Source organism: Camelus dromedarius, chromosome 16 (genome assembly GCF_036321535.1).
Source record: "Camelus dromedarius isolate mCamDro1 chromosome 16, mCamDro1.pat, whole genome shotgun sequence".
Classification (NCBI taxonomy): Eukaryota; Metazoa; Chordata; class Mammalia; order Artiodactyla; family Camelidae; genus Camelus; species Camelus dromedarius.
The window spans coordinates 31,037,850-31,060,868 of NC_087451.1; the positions used below are offsets into that span (position 1 = coordinate 31,037,850).

General features: G+C 55.8%; 1 protein-coding gene across 3 annotated transcripts in view; it reads right to left on the bottom strand.

The window, feature by feature from the left end:
* The window catches only part of MGAT5B (alpha-1,6-mannosylglycoprotein 6-beta-N-acetylglucosaminyltransferase B), a 65,906-nt gene that overhangs the window by 38,713 nt on the left and 4,174 nt on the right, over positions 1–23,019 (bottom strand). For 2 of the 3 annotated variants that reach the window (XM_064495490.1, XM_064495489.1), the window contains exons 2-7: positions 22,809–22,921; positions 14,411–14,558; positions 3,064–3,179; positions 2,456–2,532; positions 1,453–1,623; positions 563–727 (exon numbers count right to left, since the gene is read on the bottom strand). In XM_064495490.1, the coding sequence (XP_064351560.1) occupies positions 563–727; positions 1,453–1,623; positions 2,456–2,532; positions 3,064–3,179; positions 14,411–14,558; positions 22,809–22,921 (790 nt within the window). The remainder of the gene's footprint in view (positions 1–562; positions 728–1,452; positions 1,624–2,455; positions 2,533–3,063; positions 3,180–14,410; positions 14,559–22,808; positions 22,922–23,019) is intronic. The other variant, XM_031469180.2, reaches the window with a different exon arrangement.

Below are 23,019 nucleotides of genomic sequence, written 5' to 3' on the forward strand. Positions count from 1 at the left end.
AGAGGGACCAAGAGGCAGAGTGACCACTGGAGATACAGGTGAACAAGACAGCCACACCCTGCCCCCAAGGCGCTTACATTCCCATGGAAGGGGTATTCAGCAGTAAACACAGACAAGAGAGAATTTCATGAAATGATAAGGACTCTGAAAGAAACAAACAGGGTGATGAGAAAGTCAGCTAAATATTTATTGGATGGATGGACGGATGGATGGATGGATGGACAGACAGATGAATTAACAAACTGCACCAAATGAGTTACATTATTCCCAACATTCCAGGCAAATGCCATGACTTTCTGTCTGAAAAGAACAAAATGTCTACAGGATGTGGAACTCCTAAGGGGGAGAGGGGTGTCATTCTGCCCCAAACTTGGAAAGGGCCAGGGCTACCACATGTAACTATTCTGACTCTGCCTTCCCCAGCCCCTGGCTCAAACTCAAATAAATTTAATAAAACTTTTTTAAGGGTAGACCTGGTGTCCACTTGGAAGCCTGAGGCCCTGAGCTCCCTTCCTAAGCATTCTGAGCTCAGCTCCTCAGGTGCACAGAGAGGATACGGTACCTGCTTCTGGTCCCTCCGGACGCCCCCGAGCTTCTGCGCCAGGCGCTGGGCAGCCAGTGCCCACTGGGCCGTGAGCCTCTTGGTCCGTTTCTTCATGAAGATTAGAGACTCCTTCCCGCTGCCCATCAGCTCCAGGAGGTGGGACAGATTGCTCCGGAAAACTGCCTGGAGGCGGGGTCCAGACCTCAGTTCTCTAACCCTCCAGCCAGCAGACAGGCCACCACCACCACCCACGGCCCTGGCACAAGGGCCCGCACCTTCCCCATGAGGCTGGGCCTGTTCTAGCTTCTCCCGCTCTTTCTAAGAGGCCCCCACAGTCAGGGAGCACTGTTCTCAACCCCCAACACTCACTCCCCAGCCAAGTTGGCCTCTCCCAGCCCAGCTCCAATCAGCCACCTGTCCCGAGCCCATCTGCTCGGTGCCCAGGACCCCAGCTGCTACAAGGAGGCAGTGAGGAAGGGGTCAAGGAAGCCAGGCTGCCTTTCAGTGTAGCCAGAGTACCTGCAGGTCTGGAAGACGTTAACTTTCCAGGCCTCAGAGCCGTCATCTATTAAATATGATCGCACAAAGACTGCTAGGAGATTTAAGTACAAATAAAGTGTCTGGCACACAGGAAGCCCTCAGTAAGTGACAGCCATTATTACCATTATTCCAGCCCATTAAGGGGACTCCTCCAGGGCCCCAGCCCGCCCCTCAGGGCAGCTCAGTGCCACAGCATCCCACAGAAGTTGGGACAGGCGCCCGCAGGCTGGCGGGCAAGGACCAGCCCGCCCACCAGGCAGAGCAGGCTGGTCCCATCTTCCTGGGGGCAAAGAGCTCCTCCTGCTGTCCCCCAAGCATGACCCGACACCAGCCCCTTGCTGGTCCGTCCACCCACCTCCCACGCCTACCTGGACTTTGGGGAGGGGCTTGGGGGCCCTCTGGGTGGCCGTCTGGTTCCTCCAGGGCAGCGGGGGGCAGAACCACTCGACCTCACTGAGGTAGATGAGGAAGGAACACTCGGTGCCATCCACCCCGAAGAAGGCGTAGCAGGGGTCAGAGGTCCAGCGGGCACGCATCCACTGCGGAGAGGGCCAGCCTGGGCCAGGGAGCCAGCGCCAGCCCCACAGGCACCCTCGCTGAGCAACCCTGCATGCATGCCCCTGGGGACCCTGAGGTCCCCAGGACAGGGTGTCTGGGGGCCTGCCCTAAAGATGCAGCAAGGTCAGACACAGAGAAGAGAGACCAGACTGGGGCCTTAGGACCCGGCCCTGCGTCCTGGTCGCTGAGAAGCTCAGGGAAGGCCAGGCAAGACCACCACCTCCCAGGCCCAGGTAGAGGAGGTCCCCGAGAAGGAGGCCAGGTCAAGACACATGAGGGCAAAGCTCTGGGGCAAACAGAAGTGCAGCAGCTTGGTGCCTGGCTGGACTCCCTCTTCCTTTGTTCCCTACTGGCAACAAGAGCAGAGTTCAGCTGAAGCCAAGGTCAGAGAGCAGCCTCCAAGGGGGCAAGAGCTGAGGACTGGGCAGGACCCATCCACAGTGACCCCCACAGGGTCCCCAGAAGGGATCTGCCGTGCCACTGCCCTGCCCTCTTAGGGAGTTCAGAACCAGCGCGGGGCTGGCTCTGATGCCTGTGGACTGGCTCCCCAGATGGACTGACTGCGCAGCCAGAGGTGGGGCCCTAGAGGTGGGATGGGAGGGGCTCTCTCAGTGCAGGTAGTCCAGGAGAGATGGGAGACAGAATGAGGGCAGATGGCCCAAGCAGAGAAGTGGTTTCCCTGAGGCTGGCCTCCGCCAGCCAGTGCCAGGGGCAGGGTCTGGAGGCCCTTCAGAGTGGATTTCCCTGCCAGGAGCAGAATCCCTGAGCTAGTCTGGGGCATGGGCCCCACCCCACCCTCAGCCCAGGCCTCACCTCCACCTTCCCAGAGCAGTCCGGGAACTTGGGGTCACTGGGCGCCTCACACTGGTCCCGCCGGCCTTCAGACACTGCTGGGAGAGAAGGCCAACTTGCTGTGGCCCTGGGCCCAGGGAGGAGCCCGGCAGAGAAAGCGTGAGGAGTGGGCTGGTTTGGGGTGGGGGGGAGTAATGCAGGAACACACGCTGCCTTCGGCTTGAGTTTCCCCACTCGAAAGGCCCCCCACCAGATTGCCCCCTCTGCCACCACCCCCACTCCTTAGGGAGTTCAGAACCAGTGAGGAGCTGGCCTGAATGGCTCTGGACCAACTGCCTGGATGAGCAGCCCTCAGACACTCACGCAAATGTACTCTGGACTTTTTGGAGGGGGCAGAGGTAGGGCCTCCCAGCCTGATGCTCCCCACATCCCCCACAATGGAGGGTGACCCCCAGGGACGTCTGTCCTCAAGCCTGGTAAGGGTGGGGTGAGCCCTGAGGCACCCCGCTGAGAGCTTGAAGGGCCCTGAGGAGCCAGGGTAGCTGCCCACTGTTGGGAGAAATCAGGACCTGGATGTCCCACCCCGGACACTGGCCTCCCGGGGGTAGAGGGGTGCCCCCGGCCCCCACCCTTGCTGTGCAGCAGGAGGCTGTGCCGCAGAATCTGGTCCACCTTCACGGCGATGTCCGAGACGTTCTGGGCGATGGCCTGGATCCGCTCCATGAGGCCGGCCCCAGCAGGGGACCTACGTGGGAGAAGCCAGGGGTGAGCCCGCCTTGGCGGCCTTCCCAGGCCTTCTTCAGCCTGCAAGCAAAGGCAGCGGGACGCCAGGGCCCCCAGCACCCAAATGCCACCCTGTGCCAAGTGGAAACGCAGCGACGGGGAAAGCCGGGCCAGGACGTGGAGCTGCTGCTGCCCCAGCCTGGGCCGGAGGGGCACGCTAACCATCCCTGCGCACACGTGATACACAGCTGGGAAAGCCCACATCTGCACGTGCCTGGCGTGTCTGCACGTGTGTGAAGGGCAGTGCCCAAGGCTGACACAGGCAGAGGAACTCCATTCAAGAGCCAGCCAGGGATCTGTCCAGGGACCCCCCGGGTGATGGAGGCCCTTTTCCTGGGCACAGCCAGCTACCCTGAATCTGTTTCTCTATCTTCTCCCAGTGGGGCTGTAGCTTGCCAAAATAAATTCCACCCAAAGCAGCCTGGGGACTTGCCAACTATTAAACCTCTAGTAAATTATTGTTGAGTTTCCTGAGAATGAATTCTTCCCAGGATCTTAAACGAGTTTACTGCCACAGACATCATAGCCTCCAGCCCACCATCAATGCTCACATCGCCCTTATCGGGGAAGAATGTACTCCCTGGGGTGGACAGCCACTCCCCCTGCGGGGAAGGTTACCAGGCACCCCCCGCAGCACTTTTCTCACTGCGAAAACTGGCGCTGAGGCAGACCCCGCTCTGCTGGCACCTGGGTCTCAGCAAGGAAGGGTCCGGGGGCCTTTCTCCAGGAAGCTGCCTGCTTTTTCTGAACACAATTGTTCCGTTTCTTTGATTCTCACCACCTCCGTGGCTTTGCAGGCCCCGTTTAAGCTCCATTTATCCCCTGACAAGGACAGGGTCTTTACTGCCGCACATCATGAGAATTAGATGAAGAAGGGTTTTTCCAACCTGGGCTTCTCCGGGGTCTGTAAACCCCACCTCCCACCAGAGAAAGCACAATGGTGTCCTTCCTCGGCCACCTCCCCCTCGGGCCTCCCTGCCCCCCACCTCCACTTTCCGTAAGGAAAGGCAGGGCGTGGCCCCGTCCACTGAGAAAGGAGACAGGTGCCGGAGACATGGAGGTGGAGGTGGGGACAAAACAGAGGTGATGGAAGGGGGAGACGAGCTCGCCACACATGCACACGCACGTGCACACGCACGTGCACACACAGTCCAGTCAACGCTCTCCCAACTCCAACAGAAAGTAGCACTGCCTTTCATTCAGTTCCTGTGGCTGCTCTAACAAATTACCACAACCCCAGGGGCTTAAAACAACACAGATTTATTCTCTCACACTTCTGGATGCCAGGAGTCTGAAATCAAGCAGTCAACAGGGTTGGTTCCTCCTGGAGTCTCTTAGGGAGAATCTGACCCAGCCTCTGGTGGGGACCAGTGACCCTTGGTGGTTCTGGGCTGGTAGATACATCACCCCAGTCTCAGCCTCTGTCTTCCCTTGGCCTTCTTCTGTGTGTGTCCAAATTTCTTCTTCTTATAGGGACACCAATCACTGGATTAGGACCCACCCTGATCCAGTATGACCTCATCTTAATTTGATTATATCTGCCAAGACCCTATTTCCAAAATAAGATCACGTTCACAGGTTGGGGGTTAGGAGACCAACATATCCCTTTTGAGGACACAATTCAGCCCTCAACAGCTTTCTGTAAAATTACAAATAAGAACAAGCAAAGATGTAAGACGATGCTTCTTTTGCTCAAAAAGTCCTCAGGCAGGAAAAAGTGGCAATATTTCTCCTTGGCCTTAGATCATCCAGGGAGGCTGTCTGGAAGAGAACAGTCAGCTCGTCTCCGATTTACAGTAACACACCAGGAGATGAGCCAAAGTTCTGCCTCTTGTGAACTGTGTGACCGTGGGCAAGTCACTTAGCTTCTCTGTGCCTCCAGTCCTCATCTTTTAAAATGGAAGATGGGGGAGGGTACAGATCAGCGGTAGAGCGCATGCTTAGCATGCACAAGGTCCTGGGTTCAATCCCCAGTACCTCCATTAAAAAAAATGAATAAATAAATAAACCTAATTAACCTACACACAAAGGAGTCCTGAGTCCTTAAGGACAGGGATACAATTTTGTATGTGGAACCTGGCACTTCCCAGCATGGGCCACATACCCAGGGCTCCATCACTGTGTCGGGTTGAATAGTGTCCCCCGCAAAATGCACATCTACCTGGAAACTCAGACTGTGACCTTATTTGGAAATAGGGTCACTGCAGATGTAACTGGTTAAGAGGAGGTCAGACGGAGTAGGCTGGTCCTGAGTTCAGTTACTGGGGTCCTTATAAGTAGGCTGGGTGAAGACACCTAGGAGAGAATGGCCCTGTGGCGACAGAGGCAGAGTGATGCAAGTGATGCTTGATCCCCAAGCCAGGGACACATCAAGTCACCAGAAGCCAGAAGAGAAGAGGACGCAGCCTCCCCCAGAGACTTCAGCAGTAACGAGGCTCTATTGGTACCTAGACTGTGTACCAGACCTGAGAGGAAACAAATTTCTGTTGTTTTAAGACACCTGGTCTGTGGGCATTTTTAGGGCAGTCCTAGGAAACCAATACAATCAGCATTTGCAGGCTGAGGGAAACAGTTTTTAATTCGTTACAAAAAGAGAGTCCAAGGCAGGGCAGGGGTAGAGCTAGGTCAGCGGCAGAGCATGTGCCTAGCATGCACAAGGTCCTGGGTTCAATCCCTAGTACCTCCATTAGAAAAAGAGAGAGAGCGCGCAAGCCCAGCTTCTGCTGCCCGTATTAGAACATCTTTCTAACCCCTGCTTCTCATTCTACTGCTACTCTCATGGGAAATGAAGAATCATAGGGTTGGGGGTAGGGGCAGGGGTGGCAGGGTGAGATGGGGTGGGAAGGGAAACACCCTTGACTTCTCAAGCCCTGAATCCATGACTCTCTACCTGATTTACTGGAAAGAGAAAAGGCCTCTGAGTCAGAGGTCCTAGGGTCAAATCCTAGCTCCACCGGAGAGCTGTGTGACCTTGGGCAAGTTACCTAACCTCCCTGAGCTACCAGGTCAGCTCATATAAAATCTGAATAATCTCAATTACCTCACAGTGATTAATTGCAAGGATTAAACATGAGACTGACTGTAAAGTGCTCAGCATACAGTAGGCGCTCCATAAATGTTCGAGATGCTTTCACTCCCTACCTACAGTGGTCACCCCATCCCCAAGAGGAAGTCTCCTAAGTCAAACTACAAGAGCAAAGCACTTCTCTTTCTGGGGGATTCAGCAATTCTCATAAGATAAGCTTCTTTTTTTTTTTTTTTGCATAAAGCACACCGCCAGCACGGGCTCCAAAACAGCGCAGATGGCATCTGTCTGATGTAACAAGTTCAACTTGTTCAGAGCAGAAGTGCTCGGCATCACTATTATTACACTGGACTTAGCATTTGTGCAGCACATTCTATTTTCAAATAATATATGATGAGGTGTCTCTCCCCAGGAAGCTTTTATAAAAAATGACAATAAAAGTAGATGTCGTGAGGCTTCAAGCCACAGCACATCTACGACCTGGGAAATGCTCCTGTGGAAAAGAGAGAGAGTCGGGGCTGGACTGGGGAGACAGCGTGCAGCTGCCTGCAGCGGACGGTGCTGTCACCGTCGGGTTGGGGCGGCGGCAGGGCCGGCCTCTCCATCAGGCCTGGGAGGTGCAGTGCCAGGGCCCACGGTGCTTTTAGGGGGTCCGTGAAAATGTGTCAATTTCTTTAAACATCAGGAAAAAATGGTAGGTCACAGAAAATGTTTTAATATGCGATGTTAATACAGTAGCTTTTATGCCAACACAGTCATAAAATATAATGTTGCTATTGGTTAAACTGTGTTTGACCAGGAGATCAGCCTTGCTGCGTCCCCCTCCAGGCCCTGGACTAAGAGCCTGGGCTCCTGGCGGAGGCAAGTTTGGCCCTGGCCTTGCACTCACTCCTGCAGCAGAAGGTTATTCCCAAGCCACGGGCACCCCAGCAACAGGGGTGAGGTTCTCCGGCCCCAGCTTATAATCTTTAGGTACCAGGCCAGGGCAGAAAAGCTGGGGACATTCTGCATTATCACATCAGCCCGAAGGGGCCCGCCATCCTCCCAGCTGGGCAAAGATCCCACCCCATCCCCCCACAAATGTGGCAGTCACATGCTTGCCAGGCTGTCAGCACCACCAGGCAGGTTGGCCCAGCCCCCTCCAGCTCTAAGACCTGGGCCAGTCCTTTTTCCTTGTGAGCCCAGTTCCCTCAGATGTGTCCATCACAGACCTGAATCGGATTTTCTTCATTGCGCGGCTGGCCAAGGTCAAAGTTCACAATCTGTACCCAACAGGGGTGGTCGTTATTATTACCATCATTAATTATTATCACTGCCACTTCAGTCAGCTCTGAAACTGGCCCAGAGGAGAGCAAATGACGGACAGGGCAGGGGCTCTGTGCCGCCCCGCCCCTTCCTGTTGCATTTGCAAAATAACTGAATGCAACGCACTGGAGGTGTGAGACCTGGGCCCCTGTGCATTTTCTGAACACAGACTAAGCGCTAGGCATCCCAGCAAAACGACCCATTTTAACTCAGAAAGTAAAAGAAGGCCAAGCCAGGCCCCTGGTCACCCACCCACCCCCCTCCCAAAGCCCAGGGGTGTTTCAAGTGTCCACGGTTCTCTAAGCTCTTGAACAGCTATCTGAGCCTCCCTCTCTCACACCCACAGACTGAGCACCAGTCCCTCTGGCTCGTGCACAGTGGCTTCCTGGAGCTGGCCCACCTCCAAGGAGGACCCTGGTGCAGCCAGCCTCCAAGCACTGGCTCAGGGCCTCCCGAAGGAGCAATCAAACGGCCACCCCCTGGCCACAGGATGCCCGGCTCCCTCCCCCACCCAAGGCCAGGAGCCATGGGCCAGAGTCAAGCGGGGAACTCTGGCTCCAGCAGGGAGCCAGGAGCCACTTCCTCCCCAGGACACAGGCTCCAGGTATCACCTCCCTTCAGGCCAGGTCTCCAAAAGTCACCCCCTGGAGGCTCAGCCCCCTCCTCCCAGCCCAGTGAGGCCCTCACTGATTCCAGCCCTCACTCCCCCGGCCCCTTGAACGAGCTCTCCAGGAAGCCTCGGGAGGGAGGTTTAATTTCGAGTTCCTCCCATGATGTATGAGGGTTGCATTCAATTAACGGGGTATTGATTTCTGCGCAGCTGGCCCGCGTGCTGGCTGGGAGTTGTTCTTTTATTGTGAAACTGATCGCTTGCCTTTTAAAACAGAGACTCCCGCTCACAGGTGCCAGCAGACACGTGCACCAAGACACACTACAGCCAGAAACACGAGCACCACAGACCAGAGGTGTGTTCTCTCTGGGTCCGTCGGTCTGTCTGTCTACCTCTCACACACACCGCACGGGACACAGGAAGCCTCCACCCTGGCGTCCAGCCTTCCCTGCATTTTTACTGCTCTCCCCCTCTGCTTCCGCCCGCTCCTCACTCCTGTCCAGGGACCTTGATGCTTGGGTGCTCCAAAGAGAGGACCAAGGATCTGCCTGCCCTTCCCCAGGAAACATAAACACACACACATGCACACACACACGTGATATCAGAGGGCTATCATTCCATCACTGACAGGAACAGAGCTGGAGTAAGCGTGTGGCTTCATCACTGGGGAAGGGGCTGGTGTCCCGTGGGTGGGGCAAAGCCAGACTGAAGGGGACAGAGCCCCTGACCCCAGCCCAGGGCCCAGCCTTCTGGAGGGTTTTTTAAAAAAAAAATCTCATGTTTATTTTGTATAAGACACATCAAGATCCCGCTGTGTATGCCTAGTATCGCCTCTTTTATTTTGACTATATGTGAATACGCTGCCATTCATTAAATACTTTTTAAAATATAATTTTTAGTGGTTACACTTTATTCCATCATGTGTATCCATACTGTATTGACCCTTTTCCTACTGTCTTTGTTTGTTTGGGTTTTTTTTAATTGAAGTATAGTCAGTTTACAACGTCGTGTTAAGCTAAATGTTCTTTTGCATCCCGTTCTGCTTTGTTTGGTTATAAACATTGCCATCCTAACTTCCTTTCCGTTTGTGTGTTCTGTACACATTTCCTTTTATTTTTAATTTCTGAGTCGTTTTTAGGCCTGTCTTACAAATGGCATATAATTGGACGCTGAGAATCTTTGTCTTTGGTAGAGATGTTTTTTCTTTGTTTGTTTGGCTGTGTTGTGGGTTGTTTTTTTTTAAGGGACATTAAACTGTTCACATTTATGTCACACTTAATAGGCGTCTGTCCTGGAGTGACCTTCTCAGCCAGCGGCAACCTCTCCCCACCAGTCTGGCCTCTCTCCTGCCCTGGAGCCAGACAAGCTCCCAGATCTGTCCTGTTAAAAGGGGGCAAATCCAGAAGCTGGGCCCAGCACAGGGCCGGAGAGACATGAGGCATGTCTTAAATTGAGCCCCAAGTCATCTTAACAGGTAGAACACCCCTTTCCCTGCTCCCTACGCTCACACGGACCCCCAGGAAGCTACTCTCCTGGGCCACCTGGCCCTGCCAGCGCAGAGGCGGTGGGGAAAGTCTATTCCTGAGTTTTTAAATAAAGCTTTAAAAAAAAATTGGGAAAAAAACCTCATTGCCCACACACAAGAATTTTAATGCATCTCCTTTCTGCCATCTCTTCTGCTCCATTGCATTTTTATTGATTTTCTACACCTGCCTTTTATTTATCTATATATTGAATTCACACTTGGAATCCAACTGTTCATAGTTATGTAACCTGCTTTTTCACATTTTCACTTACCACAAAAAATCTCAGCACATCCCCGACACGAACCCCACCCAGCAGAGTGGCCATATTTGTCTAATCATTTAAATTGTTGCTCAAAGTGTTTGATACTATGAAAAAGGCTGCAATGACCAAGACGATCATAAAAGTTAAGATTTCTATCCCCGAAGACAGACTCCCGGAAAGAAACAGCCAGGTCCAAGGCTGTAACCGTGTCTGTGATTCTCCACCACCCAGCAGCTGGCCACCCCCAGGGCAGCACAGGAATAACTCCAGACTCCCAAATGGTCCAACCACCCAGAGTGCAGCATGGGAACTGAGGCCCCCGTCGTCCAGGGTGAGGCTGGCGGGAAGCACATGGCTTCCACCTCGTCAGCTGAGCACGGCGGCTCATTTCCAGCAACTCAGGTTCACACTGAATGGAGTGCCCAAGGAGCCCCAAACTACCCTTCTTTCCTTCCTCTCTCTCCTTTCCTTTCTTCCTTCAACAACTACTTCTTCAGCTCAAGATCATGCAAACTGCTGCTCTTGGGGCTGAGGATACAGAAGCGAAACAGGAATGCATGCCCACCACTCCCTCCATGACCTCCAGCCTGGTGGGGGGCAGGCCACCCCTCCTTCCCCGTCACCCTCCATCAGTGCAAGTCTAGGTCTTGCAGGTGTTTTGGCTCATTCCCTTGGTCTGGACCCACCACCTCTGTCTCCCTTGCCAAAATGTCCCTTCCTTCCAGCGTCATCTGAAACTCCCCCTCCTCCGAAGGGCTTCTAGGCCCTCCCCCAACCTGGCTGCCCCCCCCACTTCTCTGCTCACAGAGCCAGGAAGGGACACAGCTGCCCTTCTAAGTGCCAGGCACAGGGCCAGGTGGCTCTCCCCTCCATCAGTGTTAACTGACAGATGAGGAAACTGAGGCTCAGAGACGTCACATGACGTGCCCTGGGTCACCCAGCAGTCAGCAGCCGGGATTCAGACCGAGGTCTGTGCCCCACACCCCCAGGGGCTGATTCACTGGGAGCCGCTGTGCAGCAGGCCGGGCGGGCTGGCGGTGCTGTGACTTCCACTGCAGGCCTGTTTGTTATGATTCCCTGGCTGTGCGCAGGAACCGGGTGCTGGCTCCCTCTCCCTAAGAGGGTCGGACACTCTTCGAGGACAGAGCTCTGACTTCAGTCGCCTGTGTCTTCTCCACCCATTCCCAGCCCTCCAGTCTAGACTCTGCACACAGTAGGCGCTCAACACACACGACTGACTTGAATGCAGACACCCTCAAATTCCAGCCCTCTTTGCTGCTGCAGGGAAGCCATATGAAAAATTCAGAGATAATGTCTATTTGGTTTCGGGATACAGAATGTGATGCCATTTGCAACCAATCTGCAAATAATCCTAATGATGTTTTCCTAGGCTAAAAAAGGCAAATTTGCTTTCCCTGAGGACAGTCTAGCCACGAGTAGGAGGCACAGCCCAGAAGCTTCCAGAAGGGCAGGAGGAGGGCAGTGGAGTTTGTTCTTTTTAAGCCACTGATCATTTCAAAGTGAGAAATCCAAGTGCAGGTAACTAAGGGTTTGCTGGAAACACAGCAGTGTGTGGGTCTTGCCTGCCAGCTCCAGGGTGGACAACCCGGGGTGGGGTGAGGGTGGGGCAGGGGGCTGCAATGTTTGTGCACATGGGAAGGGGGAGCAAGCAGCTTCGGCCTGCCCTGGACACACCCACCATTACGCTCCCTGAAACCAGGAGCAACAGTATCCCTGAAATTGATGGCTCTGCCTGTGGGGCTTGACGGGCTCTGCTGGTCATGATGGATTGTTGCTATTTCCTGGGATGGAGCTGGGAGGTGCTGCATGCTCCCCCCTCCTCTGGAGGAGATGAAGGGCAGAAAAGGGGAGGGAGGGAAGGCCAAGACTGGAAGAAACCAGAGAGACACCGAAAGTGCTGGTAGCAGCACTCTCAGCCCAAGAAGGCAGGTCCAGAGCACCGGTGCGCCTGACCCGCAACTCAGCTGCCTCCAGCTGGATGCTCAGCAGAGAGCCAGCTGGGGCCTCTGCCCTCCCCCTGGGGAACAGACCCGTGGACAGAGGCTGGGTCTACAGCCCAGGCAGGTGGGAGCACAGCTGGGGGCAGCCAGGAAAGTGTAAAGGATGAGGGGGTGAGGGGCTGAATCAGAGGGGACCCAGCAGCATTGGAGAGGATGGACCTTTGCACATGGAGATGGTCTCATGCCTCAGGGGGGTCCAGGGGAACCCAGCACCTTTGCCTCCATCCTCTTGTCCCGCCGCTGGCTTCTCTGCTTCCCCTCTTGCCACCCACTAATCCAGCAACTTTGCACAGTTCTAAGAATAATGTCCCATGCTCCTTACCATAGCTGACCAAGCCCTGTGCCACAAGCCCCGCTGACCTCTCTGGTTCCCTACCATGCTCCACCTGGTTGGCCTTCATATTGGTTCCTTTCTCCCACACAACAAGCTTGTTCCCACCCCAGGGCCTTTGCACATACTACTCTCGCTACCTCAAATTCTCCACTCCCAGCTCCTCATGTGGCTGGCTCCTTCCCATCATTCAGAATTGAGCTCAAATATCACCAGCCCCGAAGTGCCCTGCCAGACCCCCCTGTCTGAATAGCCCCTTTCCCAGTCACCCACACACTAACCCTTCGGAGCATGGCTCAGTATCATTTACTTCTTTTCCTCAGTTACTGTCTGCCTGCCCCGCAGGAAAGAGGACAAGGCTTATCACCGTGTGCTCAGCGCCTGGGGCAGTGCCAACATGTATTTCATAAGCAGACAGATCTAATCTCCTGTCAGATGCTCAGTCCCTGGAGGGTGAGAGAGCATCTAACCGGGGACCCAGCACACGGCCGAGCTGCCCACCCAGGGGCCCTGACTTCCCTCAGGTGAAGAGCCTCCAGCAGGAGCGAGACTCAGCGCTGAGCGCTACACATCTGCATGGGCTTTACTCCCAGGCTCCAGGACTGGGAAAAACCAAAAAATCAGAGCGAAGGTCTAACAAAGGATTTTCCCCCCTGAGTTGTGAGTTCATTGATATGAAAAGTCTTGCAAAGGGATAAAAACTAACCCCCACCAAGCCACATGTTGAATGAACGTCCATCCAGAGCGCAGTGGTTAGAAAGGTGATCTCTGGAACCAGGCCCAGGTTCTTAGCAGCTGTGCAGCTTTGAGCAAGTTCCTGAACATCTCTGTGCCTCAGCTTCCTCCTCTATGGGACAGGGATTAAAGCCCCTCGTAAGGCGGCTGTGGGATTGACGAGGTTATGGCCGTAACACAATAAGGTGAGCTTCCAGGAAATGACACCCGCTAGGACAGGGATGCCAACGTGGGCTGACCAGACTGGCCATCTAGAACATTCAACCAGCAAGGCCTGTCTGAGGTGGGACCGACGGCCAGCAGCCCAGCCCAGGCAGCCTAAGGGGCAAAGGAGCCCCCACCAGACCGAGGGGGTGGGCTGTGCTTCAGAACCCACCCAGGTGGGGCCCCTCAAACACATGTTACTTCCTCAGGCCAGCCAGCGCCCCTCAATGAGCAGGACTCCCTGCCGTCACTTTCTTTTGATTTTACCCAACAGCAAACTTCAGAAACGCCTGGAGCTTTGGCTTTTGCATCACACACACTGGCCAAGGTATAGCTTTTCCCAAATTGTCTAAAAGTGTGGATTTCAAATGCATTTTTTAGCAGGAGAACATTTTAGCAAATCGCACTGGCTGAGGTATAGCTTTTCCCAAATTATGTAGAAGTGTGGGTTTCCAAAGTATGTGTCTGCAGTTAGAACACGCTGAGCAACTCTACCTCATAAAGAACCCAGTACCTAAAAGGTGAAGTGCAGCCTGTCTCCCTGGGGTGGGTGGGGTCCAAGTCTCCCCACTCCACGCCTGGGGGCCGGGACTCCCCACTGAGGTGGCCCTAATGTCACACCCCCTCGTTCTCTGGGGTTCCTCAAGTCGGGGGACTTGAGGAGGCACAGGAGACAGCAGCACAAACTCTTGGGGGAACTTTGCACATTCTGAGCTCAGTAGGGGGATATTTAAAATGAATAAATCAGGAAATCCTTCTTGCAAAGATGGCCTAGGACCACGAGTGGAGGACGCACAATCACTGTGGCCATCACATCCACGTGCACATCCACACATGCCCATGGACACAGAGCTCAAAATCGTCACGGTGAGGAGAAAAAGCTGGTGCAGGGGGGAGGGCATAGCTTCATGTAGAGCAGGTGCTCAGCGTGCACGAGGTCCTGGGTTCAATCCCCAGTCCCTCCATTTAAAAAAAAAATAAAGGCAGGTGCAGCACGGACACAATAGGAAACCACTTAGCGAAGAGTTGTAAAAACCCCACACTGTGCATTTAGTGTGTGTGTGTGTGTGTGTGTGTAAAATGCATTTTGAGGCTGCATCCTGGGCCCAGCACACAGCGGGGTACCACCCCTCCCCAACTCCGGATGCCCCTCTCCCTCCCGGGTCCCCCTTACCTGTCCACAGCAAAGTGCCCGTTGCTGGCAGCCCGGTGCAGCTCGCTGCTGTTCTCCAGTCTGGCCAGCGTGTCCATGCGTTTTGCCATCAGCTCCAACAGGTCACTCATCTTGCGGAGGACGCCGCGGGACTCCGGCCCACCCATCACTGCAGGCAGAGCGTGGGCAGTCAGGCGCGGCCCAGGCAGCCCGGAGGCCACCTGAAACCGCTTGGTCTCTGGCCTTAGACCTGCCCGCTCCCATCTTCCTAGGAAGAGAAGGGGCCAGGAGAGTGAGCCCGCCCCACCCCACGCCCCTGCAGGACAGGAATCCAGAGAGCCTGGGCCAGCCTTGCCCACCGCCCCCCAACTGTGTGACCTTGGGATAATCTTTAACCTCTCTGGACCTCGGTTTTTGTCGCCTCCAAAATCGAGCTTTAGACATAATCTCAGGTCTGTGGAAGACAGGGAAAGCCCAGCAATGGGACAGGAACCCCAAGCCCCTTAGCAAGTTCCAGACAAATTGTGGCTCAGGGTTTCTAAAAGTGTGGTCGACCATCCACCTGCACCTGAGTCTCCTGGTCAGACTCCAGGGCCCTGGTCTAGATCTGCCGATTCAAGGCTCTAGGGGGTGGGGCCCAGGACCCTGCACCCTGCTTGCTCCCCAAGTGGCTCAGATGCACGAGAGAGACTGTGAGTCTGTGTTCAAGGGGTGCAGAGCCCCGGCCACCCCCTTCCCCACCCACTCCCCTACACCCCACCCCAGGAAACCATTATGAATTCGTCCTGACTCTCAAGCCGGTCTTTGGGTTCCCAAAGATCAACTCCAGGGCTGAGCGGCTGGGGGACCTTGTGAAGAATAAAATTAAATGAAAACGAGGTGCTTCAAACAAGATCCCATTAGCCAGCCCGCGACGTTCCACAATTTCCTTTCTAATCGTTCCCGATCATTAGCACCGTACATGTCAGTGTGAGAGAGCAGCCCTTGTCTTCCTTTTCCATTAAATCTTGTGAAGGTTTAAAACAGCCCCTCCAAACCATCCACAGGTACTCAGTTCCAGGCACTGCAATCCCCAAGCAGGCTGCCTGCAAACCCCAGGGGCCGGACTCTGAGTCACTCTTAGCAAATGAGCTGTCCAGGGAGACCCGGATGCTTCCAGGGGACCCCCCAGGCTGCCAGGGTGGGGGGTGGTGCCTGGGGTGGGGCTCCCTAGAAGCAGATCCTGAGACAAGGGCAGAGGGCAAATCATTATTTGGGAAGTGAAGGGAAGTGGGAGGTGACCAGGGAAGGGGAGATAGCCCAGAGAGGGCGCTTTGTCAACCTGGGAAAACCAGCAGGTGTAGAACCAGCCCCAGATTTTCCTGAGGGGGCTGGGCACGTCCACACCACCTCCTGCCAGTCACTGCTTGAGAGCTGCTCCCAGGGGTGGCACCTGCCGTGGGCGGCAGAGTGGCTGGAGTGGACACCTGCGCTCTCTCCTGCCTCTGCAGCCAACCCCCAGCGTGGCCAAGGGAGTCACTGTGACACTCTCAGCCTCCCTATCCCCAGCTCAAGGCAATAACCCCATGCCCCCATCTGCAGCCCAGGCTCAAGGTGGCAGGGGGTTGGGGGTGGGTGGCGAGGCAGGAGAGAGCAGGGCAGGCCACAGGGAACCAGAGGCAGAGATGGGGAGGAGGGAGGGGAGGGCACGAGGGGGCTGGTCTCTGCTCCCTGCTTGGGACTGAGTGGGGGAGGGGAGGCTAGAGAGGCTGCTGCTCGTGACCTTTCTGCTTTGCTTGTCCCCCAGATCCCCTGGCTCCAGGCCCATTCCAGTGGTTGTCGCCACTTTCTCACATGAAGTCAACTCCTGGCTGGGCTCCCCTGCCAGCTGAGCCCGCCTGAGGTCAGAAGGGGGGCCACGGGGACCTGGGGGGCTCACTCACAGCTGGGCATCAAATCCAGAGCAGCGAGGAGCTACAGGCTCCTCAAAGAGCCTGGGTCCCTGGCTCCGAAGAAAAGGGTGGACATGAATGGGGAGGAAGAGGGGCCAAGGGTAGGAGAGCAGACAGAGGGTGGGTCGGGCGCTGGACAAAATGGGCATCAGAAGGAAGGAAGGACACACTGTCCACCTGCTGTCACCTGAGTAGCTAAAATAGCTAACGGTCTTTCCACTTTCCCCTCTCTGAAAACAGGGTGGATTTTTCAGATGGGATCAGGAAATTTCACCACAGTGTTAAATGAAGCAAACTGAGGTCTTTCCCGCCACTCGGCCCCTCCTCACTCACTCACAGCCTCGATCAGTTAGCCAATCATCAAGATATAAATAGCTCCTTCTCTCTTTCAACCCCACAGAGCTGGGAGCAACGGTTGACTCTTCCAAATCACACTCATCTGGAGACCCCTACCCAAGCCCATCATCCAAACGTGACACCTGACTTTCAACCAGTGCTCAGAGCACCGAGTAAGACAAGAGGGGAGTTCCCATGGGAGCACATCAGACGATCTGACCTGGTCGTTGCTTTGCACAGCCCGAGGGGAACTGTCTGTGTTGTGGGCCGCCTGATGGATGACTTGGAGTTGTGCAGTGCACAGCCTGCCCAGCCTCACTGGGCTTCCCTGATGGCTCAGAGCTCAGGCTGGGGAGGCCCCTTCCCCAAAAGAGCAGGATGAAAAAAGGAGAGTGAGACCATGGCCAGAAACACTCTCAAGCCAGGGCCTGTTAAGCGAGGTTCCCCGGCTGTGCGCTTAGGCCTGACTGGACCCAGCACAGCTCGGACTTGCAGACACAGCACTCCAGGGCTGCTGAGCTACGTCACAGCTTCTGGGGTGGCACTGTGTTCCCCGCAATGCTGCAGGCCTGGCTCCTGCCCTGTCACCCTGCTGCCCTCTCTCCAGGCCCATCCCAAGCTTCCTTTTCCCCTCTGAGCTCACTGCCCGCAGACGTCACTGACAAAGCTGCCCCCCTCCCCCGTGCTCCTTGTCCCCTTTCAAAAGCTGCAGAGTAGCAGATGAAGCCAAAAACTGTGAGATCTGGCCCAGAGCTGCAGCGACCCCAAGAGCCGGGCAGAAGTGGGTGGAGCCCGGGGGCAACCCCGTGGCCTGGGGCAGGTGGGAGTGGGAGTCAGGAAGTCTCCGCTCCAGCCCCGCCCTGCCCTGACCGGGTGGGGGGTTGTCACTTTCCTTCCCTGGGCCTCAGCGTCCCCTCCTGTAAAATGCGAGGGTCTGACTTACTGAGCCCCAAGGGTCTCCAGGCTGGGTCTCCCCCTAATTGCCTCCAGAGACTAGGGTAATGGGGAAGGAAAGAAGTGGTCCCCTGAAAGTGTAAAAGTGAGCAGAATCTCCTCAGAGAGAGAGCTCAGTTTTGTTTTGCTAAACCCCTGGGTGGGCCCGAGCAGAGTCTGATGCCCAGAGCAATGAGACAAAGAGAAAGCTAAATGACTCTGCATATTCAAGTAGGAAGACGAGCTTCCCACTCAGCCTGGAAACAAGGAGAGAGAATGAGGCTCTGGGACACAGAGGCAGGGCAGCCAGAGGGGCTGAGCAGGACAGGGGGAGCTCTCAGCAGGGATGACCAGCGGGGAAGGGCAGGGGGTCTCAGGAAGGCAGGGGGGCAAGAGGGAACTCTCATCTGCCCGCTGTGCTGAGCGGTGGTCCGAGCCCCCCACCTTACCCCGCCTCTGTGTGGGGGCTTAGGGGGACAGGGTGTCCTTCCCACCAGGTCAACGTGCAGGACACAGAGGAGGTAGGAGAGGATAACTCAACAGAAGCAGGAGATCAGAGCAGGAGGGGACCAGGGAAACACAAGCCCCTGAGAGTCCTCGGAGACATCGGAGACATCGGGGGTTCCGGATCCCCCTTCGGGGTTGCGGGGCGTTACACCAGGACGAATAATCCCAGAAGACCGGAGGGCTTATGGCAGGGCTAAGGAGACAGCGCCCCCCTCAGGTGGGTCTGCAAGGCCACCTCCATCAGGCCGGACCGAGACCACAGGCAGAGCCCATCCCGGCACCTGGGGCTCAGGGCCACTCGCATCATCCGCAGACAGTGCAGGACTCCGGAAGCTCCTGAGACCTCCGAAGACACCCCCCGACCCCCACCACCATCACCTCCCGAGGAGCTCCAGGGCCCTCAGCACATTTTCTGCCCTGGACAAGGCAGGAGGTGGGTCCCCAGGAAGGAGGCAGGCCGTGCACAGCCAGTCCGGCCGGCCGGCCAGCCCTCCCCGCGCGACACGCCGGCCGGGACTGCCAGCAGAGCAACCTCCTGACGTGTCTTGCCCCGAGTCGCCTCACCGTTCTCCGTGACAGCTAAATTGAAATGTTTTTAATGTGAGGCCCCAGCGATACTCACACATGTTGCCTCCCTATTTCCATATAAATAAGGAAAGACTGGATGCTGAGGGACACAAACGGTCCCCCACAGTCCCCACGTTTACCGACGGCGGGTGCTCATCCACCGAGGCCCCATCTCCGCCTTGTTCCCCCTCTTGTCCCCTCTCTTGTCCGCATTCCCACCCTCTCCCACTGGTTCCTGGAAATTGAAGGAGCCACCATCTTGCCAGAGCGAAGAGACCTCCCCGGGCCTGGAGATGGGGGGTGTGACTCGGGGTTTGCACAGCTGGAGAAACGCACACTCTCATCTCTCTGCACACAGCCACCGCGGAAACCAGCTGCGGCCACGGGAGCTCTGGGCAGCGCGGGAGCCGAGGGCAGCCCTGGCCCACCCACCCAGCGCCAGCCTCTGAAAGAGGAGCCCCAGAGCCCCTCAGCACTGAGGTCCAGGGCCAGAGAGCCACAGAGCAAGGAAATCTGTCTCTGATGCTCCCCAGGTTCAAATCCTGGCTGGGGGCCGGGAGGCCTGGCAGGGCCGGTCCACAGGGGAACCTCAGGGCAGACACATGCAGCCCTCTCCCTAGAAACAGCCTCCGACCTCTACTTCAAGACAGGACAGAGAGCCAGGAACAGCCTCACAGGCTGTGGGAAACGTGCAGCAACGTTGGGAAGGAGGCCTCAGACTCAACTTCACACCCCCTGCCATGAGGAAGGAAGCAAGTCAGTCTTAGGACAGGAGGAGAGAAGCGGAGGCAGGAGGCAGGGAGGACCTACCGGGCTGGGAAGGAGTTGGGGGGGAGGGTACTGGTGAGGGCGCACGCGCAAAAAAACCCTCCCTCAAGGCCCAGGCCAGGCCCAACTGCAGCAAGAGGGAATTAGGTTAGGCCTCCCCCGAGTTATAATTCTCCGTGCAGCCTCCTTCTCCCCTGAATCTTAAGATGAGTGTGCAGAATATAGAATGAGATGTCTGTCACATTTCTATCCCCAAACTGGAGAACTTCATCACGAAATAGGAACTGGCCCAGAGGGGACAGCAGAGCCTCCCCAGGGAGGCCACGGTCCATACAAGGCTGTGGGAGGTCCTCCTCCTTTTAGAGAAAACCCTTCTCCCTGACCCTCCCCAGCCACATCCCCCCACAGGCTTGACAGGTAAGGAGAGGAGAGATTATTTTCCCATTTGGGCTCAAATGGTTTTATGAACCAATGAAGGATTTTTCTTTCTAAAATTTTATTCTACCTTTTTTTTTTCCCCTAACCCTCAGTGGATTTCCTTCTCCTGGTTCTGCCCTGGGACTGCACTAACCCCCACCCGCCCTGCCAGAATAAATGTTATCTAACGACCCACCCCCCACTGTCACCTCCAGTCCCTCCCCAGACCCCTTCACAACTGTCCCCCACCTCCCGACCCCCATCTTCCCCTGAGTAGAAACGCTGGCACCTGGGAGGTTTTCTGCAGGGCTGCCCCCCGCGTGCGGTGGGGGTGTCATTTGAGGGGGCATCTCTTGCAGGATCAGGATTTTTAAACACACAGTGTAGACTTGGGGCTCTTCCAAATCCCTACTTTGGGTCTCTCCACGCAAATCAGTTTAATCCAAGGCCATGAAAGTAATCGGGAGACAGGACAATGAGACCTGGGATGTGAACTGAATTAGGGTCAGTTCCCAGGGGTTCTCAGAGGTCTCCTCCCAGCCTTTACTTCCATATTCTGGGCACGAAGCTTCCAGCCCAGGGATCTGGGAGATGTGAAAAGACTTAAACTTGGATACACTTGGTCTGAGAACTAATGTCACAACACAGAGACCTGGCAACTCCACCCCCAGGTGCACCCAACAGAGATGCCAACGTGTGTCCACCAAAGACGCATGCTGGAATGTCACTGCAGCACAATTTACCGAAGCCCCCAAACTGGAAAGAGCTAAATGTCCACCCATGGTAGAATGGATAAATACATTGTGATACATTCACACAACGGATGCTGCACAGCAGTGAAAACAAACGTCTACAACCACACACCACGAGATGGATGAATCTCACAAATGTAATATCAAGAGATAAAGGGACACGCAAAAGAATACTGCTGTACGATTCCACTGTCATAAAGTTCAAAAACCAGGTGACATTTCTCTGTGCAGTTAGAAGTCAGGGTCCTGGCGTCCTCGGGGAAGTGGTGAGTGGAAGGTCTGAGGGGAATGATCTTCCGGGGAACGATCACGATTCTGTTTCTTGATCGGTTGCTGAGTGCATGGATGTGTTCAGCTTTTGGATACCAGACTGCGATGGAAACTTTAAGCACATGTATGCGCACACATGTCTCTAGTTTAACTGTATGACCTTGGGCAAGTCCTCTCCCCTCTGTGGCTCTGCCCACCCTTTAGACACAAGATCTAGGTTGGAGTTGGATCCCTTCTCCCTCTGCCAGGCAAAACTGCTCAGTGCAAAGCCTGGCAGGACTCCCACAAGCCCCTGGTACTCTGGGCACTGGTCTACCTTCTGCCAGGATAAAGTGTCAACCCCTCTCGGGGAGATGAGCAGAAGAACCAAAGCCCAGCCCCTGACCTCCACCTCCTGGAGCCCTGACCATTCTGGGAGTCCAGCTTGCTCAAGCCCACTGCAGCAGTCCACCCAGCCAGACATGCCCCCTTCCCAGGGGTGGTACCCAGGTAGCTTGAGCATCACGCCCTTTATCCCATCCCTCCCCAAGTTACCCCTCAAGTGCACCTTCACAACTGCCCCAGCCCTTCCTCCAACCTCAATCCTCAGGAGTCTCCCACGGAGAGATCCCGGCATGTCCCTCCCAGCAGTGCCCCCATCTCAGACCCACACCTCCAGCCGATATGTATCAAGCTGGCATTTTCTGCCAGATGCTGTCCGAGACCCTTCATAGGTGGCATCTTACACCTCCTCATGACAATCCTGGGGGCGGGGGGGACTATCATCCCCATTTACCGGAGGAGAAAATGGAGGCTCAGGGAGACAGAGGCATCTCTGTGAGTCAGAGATGGATAAACTCATTTACATTCAGGCTTGGATGACTAATACATGTGAAATTCCTGCTGGGAGCTTTTGCAAGTTTAAAGACGTGGTCACACAAACCAGAGGGATGACTCTAATGAGGAGACACCAGACGGCACAGTCAGTGCCCCTCAGAGCACCCGCCCTGGACCACAACCCATTCCACTGGCGGGTTTATCCTTTGCTGGGAAGAGGGGAGCCAGACAGAGGAGGCCTGGGGGTTCGAGAAGGTGGACCTCAAACAGAGACCTCCCCAGAGGGGCAGGGGGAAGCCCACAGAGCAGCCCCCTGAACAGCTGCAGAAACCCCATTTGCCTCAGTTTCCCCACTGTGTTCCTCCTTCCCACTGTTACCAGGAAAGGCCCTGGGACACTCTGAGCAGGACTCTCTGTGCTGTTCTCTGTTCTTCCCGGAGTAGGATGAAGGTGGGGGGCAGGACCCACGTGCAGGAGGTGGCGTCCCCAGTCATCACCCCATCACACCCCACACCACGTGAGCTCATTCAGTCCAACCCCTGGCAACAGCCATTGCTCTCCTCTCAAGGTGAATTAAGCGACTTGGACAACAGCACACAGCTGGCAGATGACGAGCCAGTGTACTAACCAGGTCTTCTGCTCCCCAAAGTCTCCGTTCTAGCGCCCTGCAAGTATCATGTGGGCAAGGATGAAGGACCAGAGAGCCTGGAGATAAGACACGTGAGCCCACGGCCAGGCCTGCCCTCTCCCCTGTGCTGTGGCCACAGCCTGGCCCAAAGGCGCAGAAGATGTGTGCCTCAAAGAAACAGATGTCATGCTCAGAGACCCCAAACCTCCCCACTGGAGAAGCAACACCGGCAGTGCTTTCTGATGCCTGGGAGGCCCTAGTTCAAAGGACTCTCCTGGCCTGAGACTCTAGGCCAAAGGAAGCATGATGATGACCACAGCCAGGACAAGAGCAAAGCAGTGTGTGTGTGTGAGGCACCCTCCAACCGCACATCCGCTGACAAGGCAGCCCGATGCCCCAGGAAGCTCCCTGCAGGGCTCGGCTCCAAGACCCCCCTCTCCTCGATCCCCAAACCCCCGCACCCCTTCGTGACCCGCCTTTCCCCACCGAGTTACCTTCTGTGCGGATGGTGAAGGGCGAGTCCCCAGGGCGCCGGGCTGAGAGCTGGCCTCCCAGAGACGTCATCAGGAAGCAGAGGGAGAAGAGGCCAATGCCCAGGACGAAGAGCCTGCAGAAGGCGACAGGGCGGGCCGGGGCGGTCAGCGCGCGCCCCTCCTGTGAGGGGCAGGTCAGCACGCGCACCCCTTCCTGTGAGGACTCCCTACG